The sequence below is a fragment of the Myxocyprinus asiaticus genome, chromosome 25 (genome assembly GCF_019703515.2).
Source record: "Myxocyprinus asiaticus isolate MX2 ecotype Aquarium Trade chromosome 25, UBuf_Myxa_2, whole genome shotgun sequence".
Taxonomy (NCBI): Eukaryota; Metazoa; Chordata; class Actinopteri; order Cypriniformes; family Catostomidae; genus Myxocyprinus; species Myxocyprinus asiaticus.
In genome coordinates, this window is record NC_059368.1 from 20,363,945 (window position 1) to 20,383,913 (window position 19,969).

The 19,969-nt window shown below is 40.1% G+C and overlaps 1 protein-coding gene across 6 annotated transcripts; it reads left to right on the top strand.

Annotated features, from left to right (window-relative positions):
• The first annotated feature begins 29 nt into the window (after nucleotides 1-29).
• Nucleotides 30-18,979, top strand: LOC127416277 (ankyrin repeat and SOCS box protein 2-like). 6 transcript variants are annotated; one of them, XM_051655533.1, is made up of 12 exons: nucleotides 3,578-3,693; nucleotides 10,095-10,261; nucleotides 12,373-12,798; nucleotides 13,195-13,314; nucleotides 13,440-13,609; nucleotides 13,712-13,867; nucleotides 14,318-14,563; nucleotides 15,043-15,214; nucleotides 15,386-15,430; nucleotides 16,588-17,149; nucleotides 17,963-18,116; nucleotides 18,220-18,979. In XM_051655533.1, the coding sequence occupies exons 4-12, from the start codon at nucleotides 13,259-13,261 to the stop codon at nucleotides 18,372-18,374; spliced, it is 1,716 nt and encodes a 571-aa protein (XP_051511493.1). In that variant the 5' UTR covers nucleotides 3,578-3,693; nucleotides 10,095-10,261; nucleotides 12,373-12,798; nucleotides 13,195-13,258; the 3' UTR covers nucleotides 18,375-18,979. The 6 variants fall into 6 exon arrangements, 5 of the variants coding, with proteins under 5 accessions (XP_051511490.1, XP_051511491.1, XP_051511492.1 ...); XR_007893084.1 differs by lacking the exons at nucleotides 10,095-10,261; nucleotides 12,373-12,798 and adding an exon at nucleotides 30-224 and having other exon boundaries at nucleotides 3,405-3,693; nucleotides 18,006-18,116; nucleotides 18,220-18,368; XM_051655530.1 differs by lacking the exons at nucleotides 10,095-10,261; nucleotides 12,373-12,798 and adding an exon at nucleotides 38-224 and having other exon boundaries at nucleotides 3,405-3,693.
• The last annotated feature ends 990 nt before the right edge of the window (nucleotides 18,980-19,969 follow it).

A 19,969-nucleotide genomic window follows, 5' to 3' on the forward strand; every position in this document is an offset into this window, starting at 1 on the left:
CTTGGCACCCTGCATGTCACATGTACTCTCCAGAAACATCCTCTAAACAGTCGGGTGTTTGGTGACAGTTAAAGGCTTCTCATTGCAGAGAGCTAAAGTTTTCTCAGTGCAAGCAAGTGTCAAGTGTGCAACACCGGACATTAAGAAAAACAGATAAAACATTTTTTGTTTGGAAACCTGATCCAAATTAAGAAAGAAAGAAAGAAAAATCAACTGTGAAGTGGGTAAGTACCAAGTTTTGTTTTGTTTTTTTGTATGGTGTGATATAAAAGTGATCATTCAGTAGCAGGACATATCTGAACATTAATACTGAACAAGTGTTGAAAGATGCAAAACATCATCATTCATTCAGTTATGGTACTGAGTCCAACTCTTCAGTTAAAATTATGTGTTCCTTTATCTTTTCTCTTTTTTTAATAAAATGAAATGCATGATTTTTGTTTGTTTGTTTGTTTGATTGATTGATTGATTGATTGATTTTTCTGACCTGCATATAACAAAAGCATTAATTGTACTGTATGGTGAATGTTGATGGGTAATAAGGTCACTCTGCATGAAGCTGTGAACACAGACATGAAATGATACAAATTAAACATTTGGCCAAGATATGCAGCCAAACGTATGATTTGCAAAACAGTATTCAAAGTCACTTTGTGCCCTAAATTACAAATCACATAGTATAGGAATTTCATAAAATATTGTAGCTAAACTGCATAATTTCCATAAAATGTGTCTGAATTACCATCAAATCACAACACTCAGCGGCAAACTTACTGAATGTTTAGTTCTTATTCACTAAACACCCACAATCCATGTTAACCAGGTGTTTAATGCGGAAATAGCACTGTATTGTAATATTTTAGCTGCATTATATTTTCAGCGCAAACATTCCTCCTTTCTACATAAATTAGGAATACTATAGATTACGCCTTATTTACAAAACACAGTGCTATTTGCCTGCAGCAGTTAATGGTCTGCTATTACCATTAACTGAAACCAGGCAGTGAACAGAAATTAGTTTAAAAGAGCCATTTGTGTACATTTTCTATTGATTGTAGTGCCAATAATTCATCAAATGTTGATCAAATGATGCAGAAGAGCATTGTAACTGTACTGTGCAAAAGTTTTAGGCACTTGTGAAAAAGTGAGGATTCCTTAAAAAAATAATGACATAAATAGTTTTCATTAATCAATTAATGTCATACAAAGTCCAGTAAACAGAAAAAGAGCTAAATCAATATTTGGTGTGAACACTTTTGCCTTCAAAACAGCACAAATTCTCCTACTTACACCTGGACACAGTTTTTCTTGGTTGTGGGCAGATAGGATGTATCGAGCTTCTTGGAGAATTCACCACAGTTCTTCTATCTATTTAGGCTGTCTCAATTGCTTCTGTCTCTTCATGTAATCCCAGACTGACCCGATGTTCAGTGGGGGGCTCTGTGAGGGCCATGCCATCTGTTGCAGGGCTCCCTGTTCTTCTATTCTATTCTGTTCTATTCTATTCTATTCTATTTGCAAAAGGAATGTTTGGGAGTATAAAATGTATATTTCCTATTGACACACTAAAGTAGCAGATATAAATAACCATCATAAGACATGAAATATCTTATGTGCCTAGGACTTTTGCACAGTACTGTATGTCCAGTTGAGTGTCTGTCCGGCATTCAACAGATCAAATTCAAATTTAAGTATCCCAGAGCATGGTAGCCTGCATTCTCCACAACCTAGCTCTCAGGACTAAACCGCAAGGTCTGGAATTGTGCAATGTAATTAATCTCTTCACTTTTGGGGGCATGATTGCACCATTACTTGATTTGCATGATTACTTTAGTAATTCAGGTGCTAAAACAACAGACACTGTGTGCAAAAAAACAAAAAAACAAAACAACAACAACAACAACAAAAAACAAGGCAATCTGTGGACAAAATTCATTCTTAGTCAATTACCCCTTCAGTTGCATCTCAGTTATACAGTGTACGATAGGACAATACTAATTAAGCAAGCCATGTGTGAAATTAAGTAATATGAATATATTTTGTGAGAAACAGATGACTATATGGCTTCACAATTCAGCTTGACTCATCAACGATTACACCATCCAAGGTACTGTTTGACGATCAGTTGAACTTCACCGACCACATCGCAAAGACAGTCTGAACTTACAGATTTGCACTGTACAATATTAGAGAGATTAGACCATTTTTATCTGAGTATGCTACACATCTCCTTGTCCAAGCTCTTGTTATTCAAGACTGGACTACTGCAATGCTCTTCTGGCAGGGTTCCTGCATATACAATCAAACCTCTTCAACTGATCCAGAACATAGTGGCACATTTGGTCTTCACCAAGCCCAAGTCTCACTGAATTGGCTGCAGTGGTTGCTCACGTCAAGTTCAAGGCACTGATGCTCGCATATACACTGGCGGCCAAAAGTATGAATAATGTACAGATTTTGCTAAAAAAACATACACAAAGACAATGCTAAGCTTCATTTAACAAACCAAATAGCTGTGTTTGATATAATGGCAAGTGATTTTCTAGTACCAAATTAGCAGTTTAGCATGATTACTCAAGGATAAGGTGTTGGAGTGATGGCTGCTAGAAATGGGGTCTGTCTAGATTAGATTTTTCAAATGTGAGTGATGATGCTGTTTTTTACATCAGTAATGTCCTGACTATACTTTGTGACCAGTTGAATGCCACTTTGGTGAATTAAAGTATCAATTTCTTTCCGAAACAGCAAAATCTGAACATTATTCCAGTCTTTTGGCCACCTGTGTATAACTGCCACTGGCTTTGCACCCGCCTTCTCTACACTCAATTCTTCAAATCTATGTGTCCTCCAGAAGCCTGCGGTCAGCGAATGAGCCACACCTTGTGGTACCATCTCGTAGAGGCACAAAATCACATTCCCAGAATTTCACTTCCATTATTCCTAGCTGGTAGAACAGCCTTCCCATTTCCACCCGAGCAGCCGATTCTCTTGCTATTTTCAAGAAACATCTAAAGGTGCATCTCTTTTATTAGCACTTGATTAACTAATTTACTAACTGTCTTCTCCATACAAAAAATAAAAAACATCTACACTCTCTCACTTTCCTATCTGTATGTATTTCTCTGTGCAAAATTGAAACTTTGTATTGCAGCACTTCTCCTATAATTGCCTCCTTAGGATGATTTGCTTTTGCTGTATTCCTCATTTGTAAGACACTTTGGATAAAAGCAAACATGTAAATGACTACGTACAAGGGCGTAGATTCCAGGGGGGATGGGGGGGAGGTAACCCCTCCCCCAATTATAATCTATGCCCTTGACTACATATGCAATGCTACTGTATGACAGATGTCTGCCCAGTAGGTATCTTTCATTATGTAATTAATTTGTTTTTATTGTCTTAAGATCCAAGATCCATCATGGCAGCTGCCAGTGTGTCCATGCTGGGTACCACAGGCAACAGTATGGAATTTGCTGACTACAGTCTTTACAGCACCTTGTCTGATGATGAGCTCTTACAGCTGGCAGTTGAGCGCAGTCTTTCTGATGCCCATAGCTCTGCTTCTGGGACTGAAACCACAAAGCCCTCTACTGTTTTGAGCAGGCCAGCATTATCCCGCCCAGTTCCACTATCACGTCGTCCTCAGCAGCAGCAGCAGTCTGCACCAGGTGCATGCCCTGCCAATCCCCCCAGGTACAAAGTTACATTTATGTCTCACTAATATTGGTTCTCATTCACAACAAATTGCATATGTATATGTTTATATATATATATATATATATATATATATATATATATATATATATATATATATATATTTTACATAGTCTTAGATAACTTTCCCAAAAAAAAAAAGAAAAAAAAAATTGTGTTACTCAGAAGTAGGACTTATTGTAAGGTCACTTTGTTATTCAATTAGTGAGTGCATAAGCTAACTGTAAAATATCTGCACACATTTTCAACTTGCTATACCTTTAAATTGACAGCAAGCTAAACTATTTCTTTCAACAGATATTTCTTTTATTTATCCAATCCAGAAAGTAACAACCAGACTACTGGAAAAAAGTACACATACATTTGTAAACAATCTTTGGTCTATGAAGATGCAGGGTGATTTCCTTGAGCATTAGAGTATTTCTCAATGTAAAACAAAGAGGTTTGATATTATCAAAACACACATGTTAATGTGTTGCCATTTGAAATTTCCAGTCATGCTTTGATGATGCAGCTCAAAAGGGAAGGTCACAATATCACTTACAGATGCATAGCAACTTCTCCGATGGCTGACACAACTGCTTCACACCTGTTCCTCTCCATTTAATGGCAACAGACAACATTTGAAAGAGGTCCAAGTGGAGCACTGCAAGAAGTTCACATGCCACCATGTATAAAAATAGAGACACTATACTTTACTGTGCCCCAATCCACTTGTTTGGACTTTCCCTGTAATCTGACCTTGAAGATCATAAATTCTTCCAGTAGACATCCATTGATGCCCTTGGAGCCATCACTGAAAGTCAGAAATTCACTTTATATCTACAGTATACAGTATATATATATATATATATATATATATATATATATATATATATATATATATATATATATATACCTGTAACAGGATTATGTATTTAAAATACAAAATATAAGTAACTGTATTCCACTACAGTTACAATTTGAATAATTGGTAATTAGAATTCAGTTACATTCAAAAAAGTATTTTGATTACTGAAGAGATTACTTTGCATTTTATTGTCATTTGTTTCATTTAATATTTAGTCGTTTCAGATGGAAAACATTTATACATATAAATGATGTGATCCAAAGTGCATTTGAACAGCAGTGAAACACTTTCTTATGATGTGTTACATTCATACAAGCAGACAGAGAAGTAAGTTTGAAATAAGTTTGGAGCAGAAGAAATAGAAATAAACCTTGTGTAAATTGTCAGCTTTACGCTTAGCTAAAACGCTATTTCTAGCCATTTTACATGCACATTACCAGGCACGATCATATTTTTTTATCAAGAAAATTCTCGTTGGGGGGCCTGGGTAGCTCAGCTAATGAAGATGCTGACTACCACCCCTGGAGTCACGAGTTCGAATCCTAAGGTCTCCTAAGTTCTCCTAAGCAACCAAATTAGCCCGGTTGCTAGGGTGGGTAGAGTCACACGTGGTAACCTCCTCATGGTCGCAATAATGTGGTTCGCTCTCGGTGGGGCACGTGGTGAGTTGTGCTTGGATGCCGCGGACAATAGCGTCAAGCCTCCACACGTGTGTAAATAAGAAAAAGGGGTATTGAAAAAATCCAAAACTATTTGGTCCGATGTCAGATTCCAATAGAATGGCCCCTGAAGGTTTCTGCGTTGTTCTGTCTTTTCTGAGCGCTGAACCAAAACCACTTATTATTAATTTGCACTTTATCAGTTGACTCCGTTATTAATTTTATCTGACTCCAACTTATATTAATCTGACTCCAATTTAAGTTGACCTCTAATTTAGATTACAGCTCTAATTTATTTCTGATCATTCTTTAAATTGGTGTTTTTAAGTTATTGGTTACTCTGAATCGTCTTAATTTTCATTATCCTATCATTCGGGTCCCGATTGTCGCTTAGAGTCATATGCCAGCCGATTAATTACATAGATCTCTCGGACACAAAATCGCCAGTCTGTTCATAGTCAGAGGTTGCAGGGTTTACTAATATCATCTGGTTCAGCCGCCTACTGCTTGCTCATAACCAGATGATAGTTTTATTTAGTCACACTTCATACAACTTGCTAAGGCGGTGATAAGCAGTGACTGGTAGTCTTACGTGGTTTTCTCCTATTCATAAGCTCCAGTAATGATCATTATCCTAGACATAAGTTTACGGTAACAAAAGGTGTCCCTCGAATCTACCGGTGATAAATGATTTCGGATGAATACAGAATAAATCAAAAAGTAACAATTTATTTGCCAGGTAGGATTTAAAACATAAGTTACAAAATCAATCAAAGCCAATTTCACACATGATCAGAATAAACAAACATTTCTAAAATAAAAGACAAGTCAAAGTGACACACAGCAATTGTGCGGGAGATCTGATTACAGATTCCTGATAGAGAAAACTACACACAGCAATTGTGTGATATATCTGAATACAGATTCCTGGTAGAGAAAACTACACAAAGCAATTGTGCGGGATATCTGAATACAGACTCCCTGAGCTCCTCTGCCAACCCTCCTTAAATATCAAATAATTCTATTGTTATTTCAGATGTGTTTGTTTGATGTTATTCAGGATTTGGTTTACAATTTAAGGGGTTGTAATTAGACCTTTGAAACTTGTGATTGAGTAGGTCGTTTGATGTTTACAAAGAATGCACCTAATCTGATGGTTCCTGTAAGAGATCTGGGAGGGGGGCATGCTCCAGATAGAATACAGTATTTTACTAAGTTCTTAAATCTTACTTGTGATTTGACTTTACTGAAAGGGAATGAGACTGTTTTACCAGTTACACTGAGACCTCTTGAATGATACCAAACATGTATGATCAGAAAACCTTTTACATTACAGAACAGGATACGTCATAACTTAGTTTTTAGTATCCTTAAAGTGACCTGAGGTGAGAGAGGGGGCAGATGTGAGATTTGCATTTTATGGTCCTTAAAAAGTAGGGTGTGTTGTCTCAGGTAGAGATGCTCTTCTGTGTGAGAGTTTTATGATGTTGGCTCTCACAGAGCCTCTTCTATGTGAGAGTTTTATGAAGTTGGCTCTCACAGAGCCTTTTGGGTGTAGACATCCTGGTGCCAGCCTTACACGCGCTATGTCTCTGCGGTAACGCGCTCAACAAGCCACGTGATAAGATGCTCGGACTGACTGTCTGAATGCACTCTAAGTCCTCATGATGGCATAGTGGCTCACCTCAATCCGGGTGGCGGAGGATGACTCTCAGTTGCCTCCGCGCCTGAGATGTCAATCCACGCATCTTATCACGTGGCTAGTTGAGCGTGTTACCACGGAAACATAGCGTTTGTGGAGGCTTCACGTTATTCTCCGCGGCATCAATGCACAACTCACCACGCGCCCTACCAAGAGCGAACCACATTATAGCAACCACAGGGAGGTTACCCCATGTGACTCTACCCTCTCTATTAACCGGGCCAATTTGGTTGCTTAGGAGACCTGGCTGCAGTCACTCAGCATGCCCTGGATTCGAACTTGCAGCTCCAGGGGTGGTTGTCAGCATCTTTACTCGCTGAGCTACCCAGGCCCCCAAAAAATCGTATTCTTGACAATAATTTTTGTATTGTTTTCCTGTAAAAATATCTAAAAATCCTTAAAACAAGATCAATTTTATTCATCTTGTTTTAGAAACAACACTGCATGAGATATTTAGGTTTTTATAGTCAAAATACATGAAAAAATCTACCAGTGCTGAAGAAGTAATCCAAAGTACTTAGAATACGTTACTGACCTTGAGTAATCTAACGAAATACATTACAAATTACATTTTACAGCACGTATTCTGTAATCTGTAGTGGAATACATTTAAAAAGTAACCCTCCCAACCCTGTGTATATATATATATACATATATACAGGTATATATAATATTTGCCCCCCTGGAGTTGATTTTCAGGGGTATTTTTTAACCAAATAAAAAAAAAAAAAAAACACACTGTCTGGCATCCTTTTATGTCAAATACTTCAGTTTCATAAATTCATTAAGATAAATTCTCCATCTGAATAATTAGAATAATTAGCTAGACTTAGAATATAATTTTAAGAAATACATCAGATGTTCCAAAAAACAAATAAAAACAAAATAAAAAAACAAAACAGGAATCCATTATGGTGCCAAACTTTTTGAATTTCAATGGCATGTTTGTCACTTGTGATGTCATTTCTGCCCTTCTGACCCTGATTGGGTATTTCAGAGTTAACATGTTGGTAATTTCAAGTTATAATGATGTACACTCACATGAAGACTGTAGTCATATCAGTCTTAGAGAAAATGCTGTTTTATTCTACATGTGGTGTTGGGTGCACATTCATGAGCACCACCATGTTGAGATCATACGATCAAAGAAATATATATTTTTTTATCTCGATAATCCCCTGTGTTGGACACTTTTACTCACAGGATATATAAATCATAATAGCTGAATAGCTCATTGTGAATAGCTAATTTCTACAATGGCTTCGGTAATTGAGAACTTTAGCTCTTGGGTGATGATGATCTATGCGGCCAGGCAGGTGTCATTTCAACATACACAAAATATTACTAAATGCAACTGTAAGTAACATTGATCAGTTTTGAAAATGGGTTGGAGCAGATAAAAAAAATAGAAAAATTTTAAGTCATTTTGGAGTTTGAGGTGTGGTTGAGCGTTCGTCCGGAGAGAGAGAGAGCGGTAAGGGTTCACACCTGAGAGCACTCTTGATGATTAACAGCTGTATCTCATTGCAGAAATGCTGGGGAGAGCTATAAAGAGGGAGAGAACAGCAGAGGCGGAGAGAGAGAGAGAGAGAGAGAGAGAGAGAGAGAGAGATTGGCATGCATGTCCTGTGTGTGTCGACGTGTTAATGTGTTTGGGAAGACTGTGCTATTTATCTATTGAGTGTGAAAATAAAACCCATCGTTTGAGTTGAAGTTTCCGTCCTCTGCTTCCTCCTTGACAAAATATATAGAACATTGTTACACTGGTGCCGAAACCCAGAATTTTTGGAGGAAGTGCACGCCGATATGGAGTCCTCGCCTTTGGTCGGAGTCATCCAATCCCTCGCCAGCACGCAGCATACCCAACATCAAGCCCTGCTTGAGCTTCGTAAAGATCAGGATCGTCGCTTCCATGAGATTCTCCAGGCTCAAGCAGAGGACCGGCAGGTGAGCCGGAGCTTACTACACCAGGAGAAAGCCCCGAGCACTTCCCTGGACACAGCCGCCACCGTGTCTCCGGTCGCCCTCATGAAAATGGGGTCCTTTCTGGACTTGTTCGAAAAGACTGCTGAGATCTGGAAGTGGCTGCGTGCCTAGTGGGTGGCCAGGCTCCTTCCACTGTTGTCAGGGGAAGCTCAACTCGTGGCCCAACATCTGCCGGCAGTTAATCTCCTGGTGTATGATGACCTCCAGAAGACCATCTTGCAGCAGGTTGGCCACAGCCCTGAACAACACCGGCAACAGTTTTGTTCGCTGAAGCTTGACGAGCGTGGCCGCACGTTTGCATTCGCTCAACAGCTACGTGACGCAATGATGTCAGAAATGGCTGTTGGCTGAAGACCGCGATGCAGAGGAAGTCATCATTCTAGTGGTGCTGGAGCAGTTCATCCATCATCTACCGAAAGGAATGGCAGAGTGGTTCCAGTGCCACCGCCCGGTGTCCAACTGGCTGAGGGCCATATATAGGCATACCAAAGGGAAAAGATCCCACACACTCTCGCTCTCACTCTCACTCTCCCTCTTGCTCTGTCTCTTTTTCCCATCCTACCCCTTCCTTTCACCCTATTTCTGCGCCTCAGAAAAGGGGAATTCCCCCTCCGAAGCCATCAGCCTGGCTCCGGGGGTCTGCTCAACTACCTCTAACCCCTCTCTCTCTATGCTCTCCCCACCAGGTTGTGGAACCTGCCGCTGTAAGTGCAGGTGTAAAATCTGGGCTGGCCTGCCGGTGACACAGGAACCCTGGGCAATTCCGGGACCAATGTCCAGTAATGGAGCTGGAAACATTGGTCCGGGTTCCTGATTCACCGTAGGCTTCCCCCAATTGAGCCGGAGCATACAAAATACCTGTGAATGTTAAGGGGGTGCATATAAAGCATTGGTTTATTCTGGTTGTAATCAAACCACAATTCACCAATGTTTGATTCAAAACGAGGCATTGGGCACAAATAGGAGGGTGAAGGTAATGTGTGTGCACAGGGATGTTCATGATTAGCCTTTGGTTACCCTCATCATTAAATGCCATGGGAAAAAGCATAGAGTTGAGGCTGCGGTTATTCTCCACTTCATGCATCCACTAATCTTGGGTATGAATTGGCAGCATTTACTGCTTTATTGAGGGGAATTTGTGTGGGTGGGTCCTGTAACAAAGTGTCTCGGTGTGTGGTTTCAGATTCACTGGCTGGGGAGGCGGAGCCAGGTCCATCTACATCAGCTTCACGTCAGGATGACGTAAGGGAGGGGGAAGTGCTGGCTTCCCTAGCCCTTAGAGGATTCCCTGCAGGGGATTTCCCTCTGGAGCAGACACGAGATGAGACTCTTAGGAACGCCTTAGATCAGGTGAAAGTAATTGATGGTCAACGCCTCCAGCCAGACATTGCACTCGCATATCCATATTTTGCAATCATTAATGATCGGTTGTATTGAGTGACATAGGACACTCAGACAAAGGAAAATACAACCCAGTTGTTAGTACCAAAGAGCTGTCAGGAAATATTATTCCAGGTGGCTCATTATAATCCGATGGCGGGACACTTGTGACAGGGAAAAACACTGAACCGTATAATGGCTTGTTTCTATTGGCCGGGCATTCTCGGGGATGTGCGCAGATGGTGTGCGGCATGCCATGAATGTCAGCTGGTGAATCCACCGGCCACCCCAAAAGCGCCATTGTGCCCTCTACCACTAATTGAAGTCCCTTTAGAAAGAGTTGGCATGGACCTCGTCAGGCCATTAAAACGCTTATACATTGCTTTGTATTAGTTCTGGTGGACTATGCAACGCGATATCTGGAAGCAGTGCCTCTGCGCAATATCTCAGCACATAGTGTTGCGGAGGCACTCTTCAGAATAATCTCCCGAGTGGGGATTCCGAAAGAAATCCTCACTGATCAAGACACTACATTTGTCACATGCACTATGCTAACTGTACAAATTATTGGGTATTAAATCGATTTGCACCAGTGTTTACCACCCACAAACAGATGGGTTGGTGGAACGATTTAATAAAACCCTGAAAAATATGATTCGTAAATTCGTGCACGAGGACACAAAGAATTGGGATAAGTTGCTCGAACCACTGTTATTCGCAGTTCGAGAGGTTCCCCAAGCCTCCATAGGGTTTTTCCCATTCGAGCTGCTGTATGGGTGTCGGCCACGCAGTGTGCTCAACATCATGTGGGAAGCTTGGGAGGAGGGACCTTCAAACAGTCAAAACGAAATTCAGTACGTTCTTGATCTTAGAGCAAAACTCCACACTTTGGGTCAACTAAAATGGGAGAACGTCAAAGAACGTCAAAGCCGACTGCATGACAGGGGAGCTCAGCTATGGGAATTTGCACCAGGAGACAAAGTGCTTATATTACTCCCAACATCAAGCTCCAAATTACTCGCCAAGTGGCAAGGACCCTTTGAGGTCACACAATGAGTGGGAGATCTCAATTATGAGGTAAAACGAAGAGATAGATCTCACCCCGGTCACTTGTGGGGACCACCTCTCACCGTCTCAAGTCACAGAGGTTGCCAAGTTTTTAAAAAAGAATTTGCAGACGTGTTCTCGCCTCTACCTGGTCGTACAAACCTCATTCAGCACCACATCGAGACTATGCCCAGGGTAGTGGTACGTAGTCGTCCCTACCGACTTTTCGAGCACAAGAAAAAAGTAGTTCAGGAAGAATTAGATGCAATGCTCAATATGGGAGTAATAGAAGAATCCCACAGTGATTGGTCCAGCCTGGTCATTCTAGTCCCTAAGTGCGATGAGTCAGTGCGGTTCTGTGTGGATTATAGGAAAGTCAATGCGGTGTCTAAATTTTATGCATACCCAATGCCTCGTATTGATTATTTGCTCGATCGGTTGGGGACAGCTCGCTTTTACTCGACACTGGATTTGACAAAGGGTTATTGGCAGATTCCCTTAGTGCTGATGTCCCATGAATAAACGGCCTTCTCCACACCATTTGGTTTACACCAATTCGTGACCCTTCCGTTCGGTTTGTTCAGGGCCCCGGCTACGTTTCAGCGCCTTATGGACCGAGTCCTCAGACCACACTCTGCTTATGCCACTGCCTATCTGGATGACATCATTATATACAGTATGATTGGCAGCGGCACATGCAGCATCTGAGGGCTGTTCTGAGGTCGCTGCGACGAGCGGGACTCACAGAAAACCCGAAAAAGTGCACAATTGGATGGGTGGAGGTACGGTATCTGAGGTTCCACTTGAGTTACATGCAGGTGAGACAGTTCCTGGGGCTGGCTGGCTACTATAGAAGGTTTATGCCTAATTATTCTGAGGTCACCAGCCTGCTGAACGATCTCACTAGAAAGAGAGCTTCAGACTCAGTCCAGTGGAAGGAACAGTGTCAACAGGCATTTACACAGGTAAAAGCTGCACTTTGCGGCGGACCACTTTTACATGCACCTAATTTCTCTCTCCCATTTGTTTTACAGATGGACACTTTCGACAGGGGGCTGGGGTGGTGCTTTCACAGGTAGTGGAGGAGGAGGAGCGACCAGTGCTGTACATTAGTAGCAAGCTATCGCTGAGAGAGGCTAAGTACAGCACTATTGAGAAGGAATGTCTGGCCATCAAATGGGCTGTTCTTACCCTCTGATACTGTCTGTTGGGGTGGGCCTTCACCCTCTGTTTTTACCATGCACCACTCCAGTGGCTCTACCGCATGAAGGATGCTAACGCACGGATCACCCGTTGGTATCTGGCTTTACAGCCTTTTAAGTTTGGAGTGGTCCACAGACCAGGGGCACAGATAGCTGTTCTCCAGAAGGGGACAGGCCGGATGGCTCCCTGCCCTGAGTCAGGCGGTGGGTGTATGTGGAGGTTGGGCCGTGGTGGAGCGTTCGTCCGGAGAGAGAGCGGTAAGGATTCACACCTGAGAGCACTCTTGATGATTAACAGCTGTATCTCATTGCAGAAATGCTGGGGAGAGCTATAAAGAGGGAGAGAACAGCATAGGCGGAGAGAGAGAGAGACTGGCACGCATGTCCTGTGTGTGTCGACGTGTTAATGTGTTTGGGAAGACTGTGCTGAAAAGCAGTATTTATCTATTGAGTGTAAAAATAAAACCCATCATTTCAGTTGAAGTTTCCGTCCTCTGCTTCCTCCTTGACAATATATATAGAGCCTGGTTACAGTCATCCTGTAAAACGTTCAGTGGTGAAATGAGTCCAGTGATTGTGCAATCTCTAGTAAATTAATGAAGCATAGTAACACTTATCTGAATATATCTAAACATATTTTTTTTTCTCCAAAAGAGAAATAACAAATCCAGAGGCTGTGTTCTCAGAGAGTCACTTCATTACTGGCAATGGCAAACGCATGGTGGCATACCGAAGACATGATGGCTCTATGCAGGTCACACCTGAGCCTGAAGAGTGAGTAATGTAATCTCCCAAATTTGTCACATGAACACAAAAGAGTTTATTATGTTGCATATGAGAGGTACATTGAACATCCTCTCATCTGCAACACTTCAAAATAAAAACGTTTTCTCTTGTAGGGGGATGGAGCCAATTGTTAAGGCTATTTGGGAAGGAGATGTTGGAACAGTGAAACTATTGGTTAAGAAACTTGAGTGCAGCCTCCTTACACCAAATAAATATGGATGGATTCCTTTGCATGAGTCAGCATATTATGGACAAGATCAATGTATCAAAATTCTACTAAGAGGTAGAGTGCTATTCCCACTCATTTGAGAATTACTCTATCAAACATTATTAAGTGAGCTCTAACACATAGCTCTTGCTTTGTTTATGAACCCTGTACTCAAAGCTCAACCTGGGATGATTAATCAGCGCACTTTAAAGGAACAGACTGCTTTAATGTTAGCTGTGACCAGGGACCATCTTGCATGTGTGGAGTCTCTTCTTGAGAGAGGGGCTGACCCTGATATTACCAATCAGGACAAGGAGACTCCCCTTTACAGAGGTAATATTATAATAATAAGTATTCATTTATTAACCAAATTGATCAAAAAATACTTACAGCACACTTATTTCAGAGGCAGCCTTAGGTTTAAGGGAGAATTCACCCAAAAATAAAAATTGTGATTGTGAATTTTACTTACCCTCATTTTATTCCAAACCAATCTGACTTTCTTTTTTTTTCTGTGGAACACAGAAGATGATGTATTTAAGTCCCAGTCATTATTAATTTTCATTGCACCTTTTTTTTTCTAATAAAACAAAAGTGAATGGTGACTGGAGAACTATGGTGATAGCTCATAACAACTTGGATAACTAGCCCTGATCTTTAACCACTTGGCTACACCAACACATTTTATTTGAATTCTTATAAAGATCTTTTATTCTTTCCCTTCATTTAAAATGTCCTTCAGTGGTGTGATGGTAATGTTATAAATTCTAAACATATCTGTAGCTTGTGAGAAGGAGAACCCATCAATGGTTGCCATGCTACTGAACTATGGTTCCTTGGTGAATAAGAGCTGTATTCAAGGCTGGACTGCTCTGCATGAGGCTGTGTGCAGGAACAATGTGGAAATCTGTGAGATGCTGGTTAAAGCTGGAGCCAAAGTCAGCATACCCAATATGTACGGAATCACACCTATCTTTGTGGCAGCCCAAAGTGGAAAAGTGGATGCACTTCACTTCCTTTTAAAAAATGGTAACACATTTCATTGTCATGGTTTGCATGCAGGGTTGTCTTTGACTTAAACTTAGAAAGTCCATCAACAAAATCCATCTGTTCCATCAATTGTGGGTTTACATTTTGGCTATTTGTAATACAATGAAGTGATGATCAGCAACTCAGATGATAGACTTCTGTTACTTTTTATTACATGAATTTAGGGGAAAAGACAGATATTTCAGCACACAAGCCTTCCTTAGTGTGTGGCCTTTCTCAGTGTGCTGAAACAGCTGCCATTTCCCCTAAATTCATGTAATACAAAGTAACAGAAATCTATCATCTGAGTGTGGATCATTACTTTATTGTATGATGAATGTCAAATGGATCTTCGCACCCAAACAATAAAAAAAGCAGTAAAAGACGAAAGAGAGTGCTGTGTAAAAATAACTGTTGGACTGATTTACATTTTGGCTACACATCTGCTTGTCCTGTCCTGCATTTTATTTCTTCATCAGGTGCAGATCTCAACAGCCAGGCAGCAGATGGAGCCACAGCACTGTATGAGGCCTGTAAGAATGGTCATGAGGACATTGTAGAGTTCCTTCTTTCTCAAAATGCAGACACCAACAAGCCTGGAAAAACAGGACTGCTGCCAATCCATATTGCAGCCCAGCATGGCAATGATGGGTATGCAGAATTTAATAATCAATTCATAAATGTAGGTGTTGTGGGAGATTTTGGGAGAAATTTCTAATGTTTTCAGGTCATAATTTTCTAAATAACTTTTGAATATGCTGAGGACATTGATTCTTGAGAGTTTAGGTTTAGTACATCTCATGATCTTGCATAAATTTTCAGCAGAGACCTCCTCACTTACAGGTGTACCCACAAAAGTACAACTAAGTAAGTCTAAATGGCTGCTTTAAAGCCTTGCTGTGGCAACAGGGTGCTAACCTGTAACCTTGATTCGAGAAGCTTGACTTTGTAACAACCAGTAGTAGGAGCAAATATTTTTATTTGCGAAAAAACTAAAAAAAATAAATAAATAAACTAATCTAAACTAAAACTAATCGTCCCATACCATAATTCTTGGTAGCATGAAAAGTTCCTTTAAAATGTCATTATCATTAAACACTGTATACCAACCAGCTTCTTAGAGATTTACATGCATAATTAGTCTCTTCTTCTGAAGACATAATTGTCACCAAACTGTGTCACATTCTAACATGATATCTGTAAGTGTGCTTTGTCACATTTAAAGGAATAGTTCACGCAAAAAATGAAAATTCTCTCATCATTTACTCACCTTCATGCCATCCCAGATGTGCATGACTTTCTTCTTCTGCTCAACACAAAGATTATTTTGTGATGCATATTTCACACATTGGCATTATTTGTGCATATTGCTACCTACTGGGCAGGGAGAGGAATTTATAGTGAAAAAGGACTTTAATATTGATCTGTTTCTCACCCACAACTTTCATATCACTTCTGAAGATATGGATTAAACCACTGGAGTCTTATGGATTACTTTTATGCTGTCTTTATGTGCATTTTGGATCTTCAAACTGTTGGTACCCATTCACTTGCATTGTGAGCACCAACAAAGCTGAAATATTCTTCTAAAAATCTTCAATTGTGTTCTGCTGAAAAATGAAAGTCATACACATCTGGGATGGCATAAGTGTGAGTAAATGAAGAGATAATTCTACACTTAAAGGGATAGCTCATTTAGTCATTTAGCAACCCCCATGTTGCTGCAAAGCTATTTCACTTTCTCTCTCTTGTGGAACACAAAAGGAGATGTGAGTGAGAATGTTAGTCAAAGTCACTAGTCACTTTCATTGCATCTTTTTCCATGAAAGTGAATGGTGACTCAGTTTCTCATTCTGCCTAAAATCTCCTTTTGTGTTCCACAAAAGAAAAGAAAAAAAGTAATAGGGGTTTGGAACAACATGACGGTTAGTAAATGCTAACAGAATTTTCATTTTGAGGAGAACTTACCCTTTAAGTATACACAATCAGATAATACACAAGAGCACAAAACTTCTCACTTTCAGGATAGTATCCATGCTGATCCCAGCCACGAGCAAAGCCAGAGTGCGGCGTTCCGGGATCAGCCCCCTGCATTTAGCAGCAGAGCGCAACCGAGATGATGTTCTTGAGTTGCTGATTGAGGCCGGCTTTGATGTCAATGCCCTGTTGTCTGAGTATCGTACTAAAATGTATGAAGATCGACGCTGCACAGCTCTCTATTTCGCTGTCATAAATAACAACATCGAGGCGACCACCATGCTACTGGAGGCCGGTGCTAATCCAAACCTGGACACGTTCAACCCACTCCTGGTAGCCCTGAGGCAGGGTTGCATGAAAGCAGTGACTTTGTTGGTGGAACATGGTGCTGATGTCAATGCCAGCATCCCAACTCATCCAACCACCTTTCCAGCCACTCTTATGTTCTGCATGAAGTACCTGACATTATTGAAGTATCTGATGGATAATGGCTGCGATGCCTTGTCATGCTTCAGTTGTATTTATGGCAGCAATCCTCATCCACCTATAAAGACAACACGTAATCAGAGGCATAACAGATATGAAAGTACAGAGAAGACCTGCGTTCAGGTAGGTGGTTTGAAGCACACAAATTACATTTGCATTTATTCATTTGGCAGATGCTTTTATCCAAAGCGACTTACAAAAGAGGAAAACATAAGTGAATCATCTTAAGGAGACAGTGGTACGAAAAGTGCCATATTACAAAGTTTCACTAGCATCAGAATAGTATTCAAAACAGATTAAATTGCAACAAGAAAGTCAGCTTCACGGATGGAGTTGGGAAGGTCAATCCACCAACGAGGTATGATGAAGCTGAAAGTCCGGGAAAGTGTTTTGGTGCCTCTTTGTGTTGGTACGACAAGGCGAAGTTCCTTAGCTGACCGCAGGCTTCTTGTGGGCGCGTAGCTCTGCAGAAATGATTTTAGGTATGCTGGAGCAGACCCAGTGACTGTTCTGTATGCCAGCATCAGAGCCTTGAATTTGATACATGCATCAAGCGGCAGCCAGTGGAGAGAGACAAGGAGTGTAACATGCGCTCTCTTTGGTTCATTAAAGACCAAAATTACACAAGTGTTTTTGTTCTTTGAATTGTTATGTATTGCTGGGGCCTTACACCCTTTTTAGGCCAAGGGCCCCTGGTGGAGAGACAGAGCAGGGACCCCCGGTTACACACAGTATTGTATAAAATCTCGTGTTGTATTATGATGCGTATAGTACCATATTAATATATTTTACATACTTTGTTATTAGGCTTACTTTGCAAAGACATTAGAGCAATCATTATTGAGGTACAGAGTCATATAATTGTACAAATTTGTTTTATTTTACTTACTTTCAGTTAACTTTACCTTTACTTTAAATTTACTTTAATTTGACTAGTTCTGTGAGATGATCTCCACAGACAATTACTCACTTTGGGCAGGACCGATTATAGACGTGCTACTTGACTATGCTGGTGATGTGAAACTCTGTGCAAGACTCACTGAACATCTGGACAGTTACCCTGACTGGAACTGCATCAAAGAGAAAGCAAGTATGTGCACCCAAACATCTTAACATACCTGTTGCTTTAATTATTCACATATGTGCAAATGATTTCAGTCACCTGTGTATTAATTTGCTGGTTCTGATTGCAGCACCTCCACGCCCACTGATGCAGCTCTGCAGACTGAAAATCCGCAAACTGCTTGGGATCAACAGACTGAAGAAAATAAACAAGCTGCCAGTTCCTCCAAGGCTGATCAAATTCCTAAATCATCAAGAACGAGAACAGGCCTATTTTCAGTGCTGACTCTCAATACAGAGAGAACAAAGAAGTTTGAAAAATAAATGCTTCTGTTTGCTGAACTTGCTCTAAGCTATTAGGAATTAAATGGCATTTACTGTACATTCTCATTTAATATTTGCACAAATACAACAAAAAAATTGCTTAAAGGCCACAAACGCTTTTGTATTTGTCAGACCTATACAAAATTTAGGACACAGGTTTTAAATAGATGTATTAAATGGGAATGTAGTACTTTTATTTGTATATACACACTATGCTTATTTGGAAAAAATAACTTGTTGTTATGTGCGGTGGCATTGATAACATAATTGACTCTTAGGAAAAAGAAATAAGTAATTGTTAGTATTTGCAATGCCGTAGATATGTATTTTTACTTGATGCTCCTTTGTATTGTATTTTTTGATAGGTTTCGTATTTTATCGTTTTTCTGTATTTTGCAGTTTTGTTTGTTTGTGATTAATAAAGTTTGACAAGATATCATAACCAGAAGCAACAAAAGCAAACACTCAGTGAATAAATCACATTCTTCAAACTATGACATCTATGTACATCTTTTAATTGGCACGATTCAGTCTGTAATTTTACTTCAATAAAACATATCTGTTCCAACCCTTTTTAAATGACTCATTTGTTCTCTCCAATTTTTCAAATATGTTGCTCACATATTGTGCATTTTTCAAGATGGATTTTTCTTTCTTGCTCCCTAACCAAGGTCGTTTAATTGATTGATCAACACTGGTACCATCCAATTATCTGGATGTGGCATCATGTAGATTCTGTTATGAAGTATAAATTGTGGGGAAAGCACATTATGTGATTTGCTGTGGAAGCATAGAATCACTGATTGGAGGTCAGCTCAAATTCGTTTTAATAAATCAATTTTATTTAAATCTTTTAAGTATCCAATTAATGGCCTGATAAAGACAGGAAGAAGTGGGTCCCCAAATGTACATTGAAACAGGCAGAAAGTGTGCCATTTAGCACTTGACAATTTTAAGTGTTAAAAACATTGAATAGCTGAAGTACTTACATTACCTACATATTTACACACTGAATAACCCTGTTCACATGGTATAGTGTGGCATCATTGGAAAGCTTCATGACTTACGATACGATATACTTTTATTAATCCCCACAGGAGAAATTCAATCCGAAATTCAATCCAACACAGAAGCACATAATAGTAATACATATACATAATAAATAAATATCCATAAATATCCATAAACACATGCTTTAAACACAGTTAAAAAAAACCACACACATACATTTCATGCAAAACAAGCAAACAAACAAACTATGCAAAGTCTGAAAGCAAAGTTTGCATCAGCTGGCCCCCTGGTGTCTGTAAGTGGAAGAAAGACTAAATAAATAATACAGACAGACAAATTACCAAAATAATTTACTGTGCGAAACATTAGATTACTTTAAATAATAATAAAAAAGGGTTGCATGTTTGTTGCAGGCTGACATGAGTGGCCTCTCCACTCTCCAGCCTTTGTGTCTATAGAGCAGGTCTGGGCAACTATTTTGGTAAAGGGGCCACATCGGGCTTTAAGTAGTGCATAGGGGGCCACATTGTATTCCTTTTGAGATAC

Coding starts and splice junctions, on each gene's coding strand:
- LOC127416277 (XM_051655530.1), top strand. CDS start 3,419: ATGGCAGCTGCCAGTGTGTCCATGCTGGGTACCACAGGCAACAGTATG. Junction 14,564..15,042: donor TCACTTCCTTTTAAAAAATG/GTAACACATTTC, acceptor TTTCTTCATCAG/GTGCAGATCTCAACAGCCAG. Junction 18,117..18,219: donor CTGCATCAAAGAGAAAGCAA/GTATGTGCACCC, acceptor TTCTGATTGCAG/CACCTCCACGCCCACTGATG.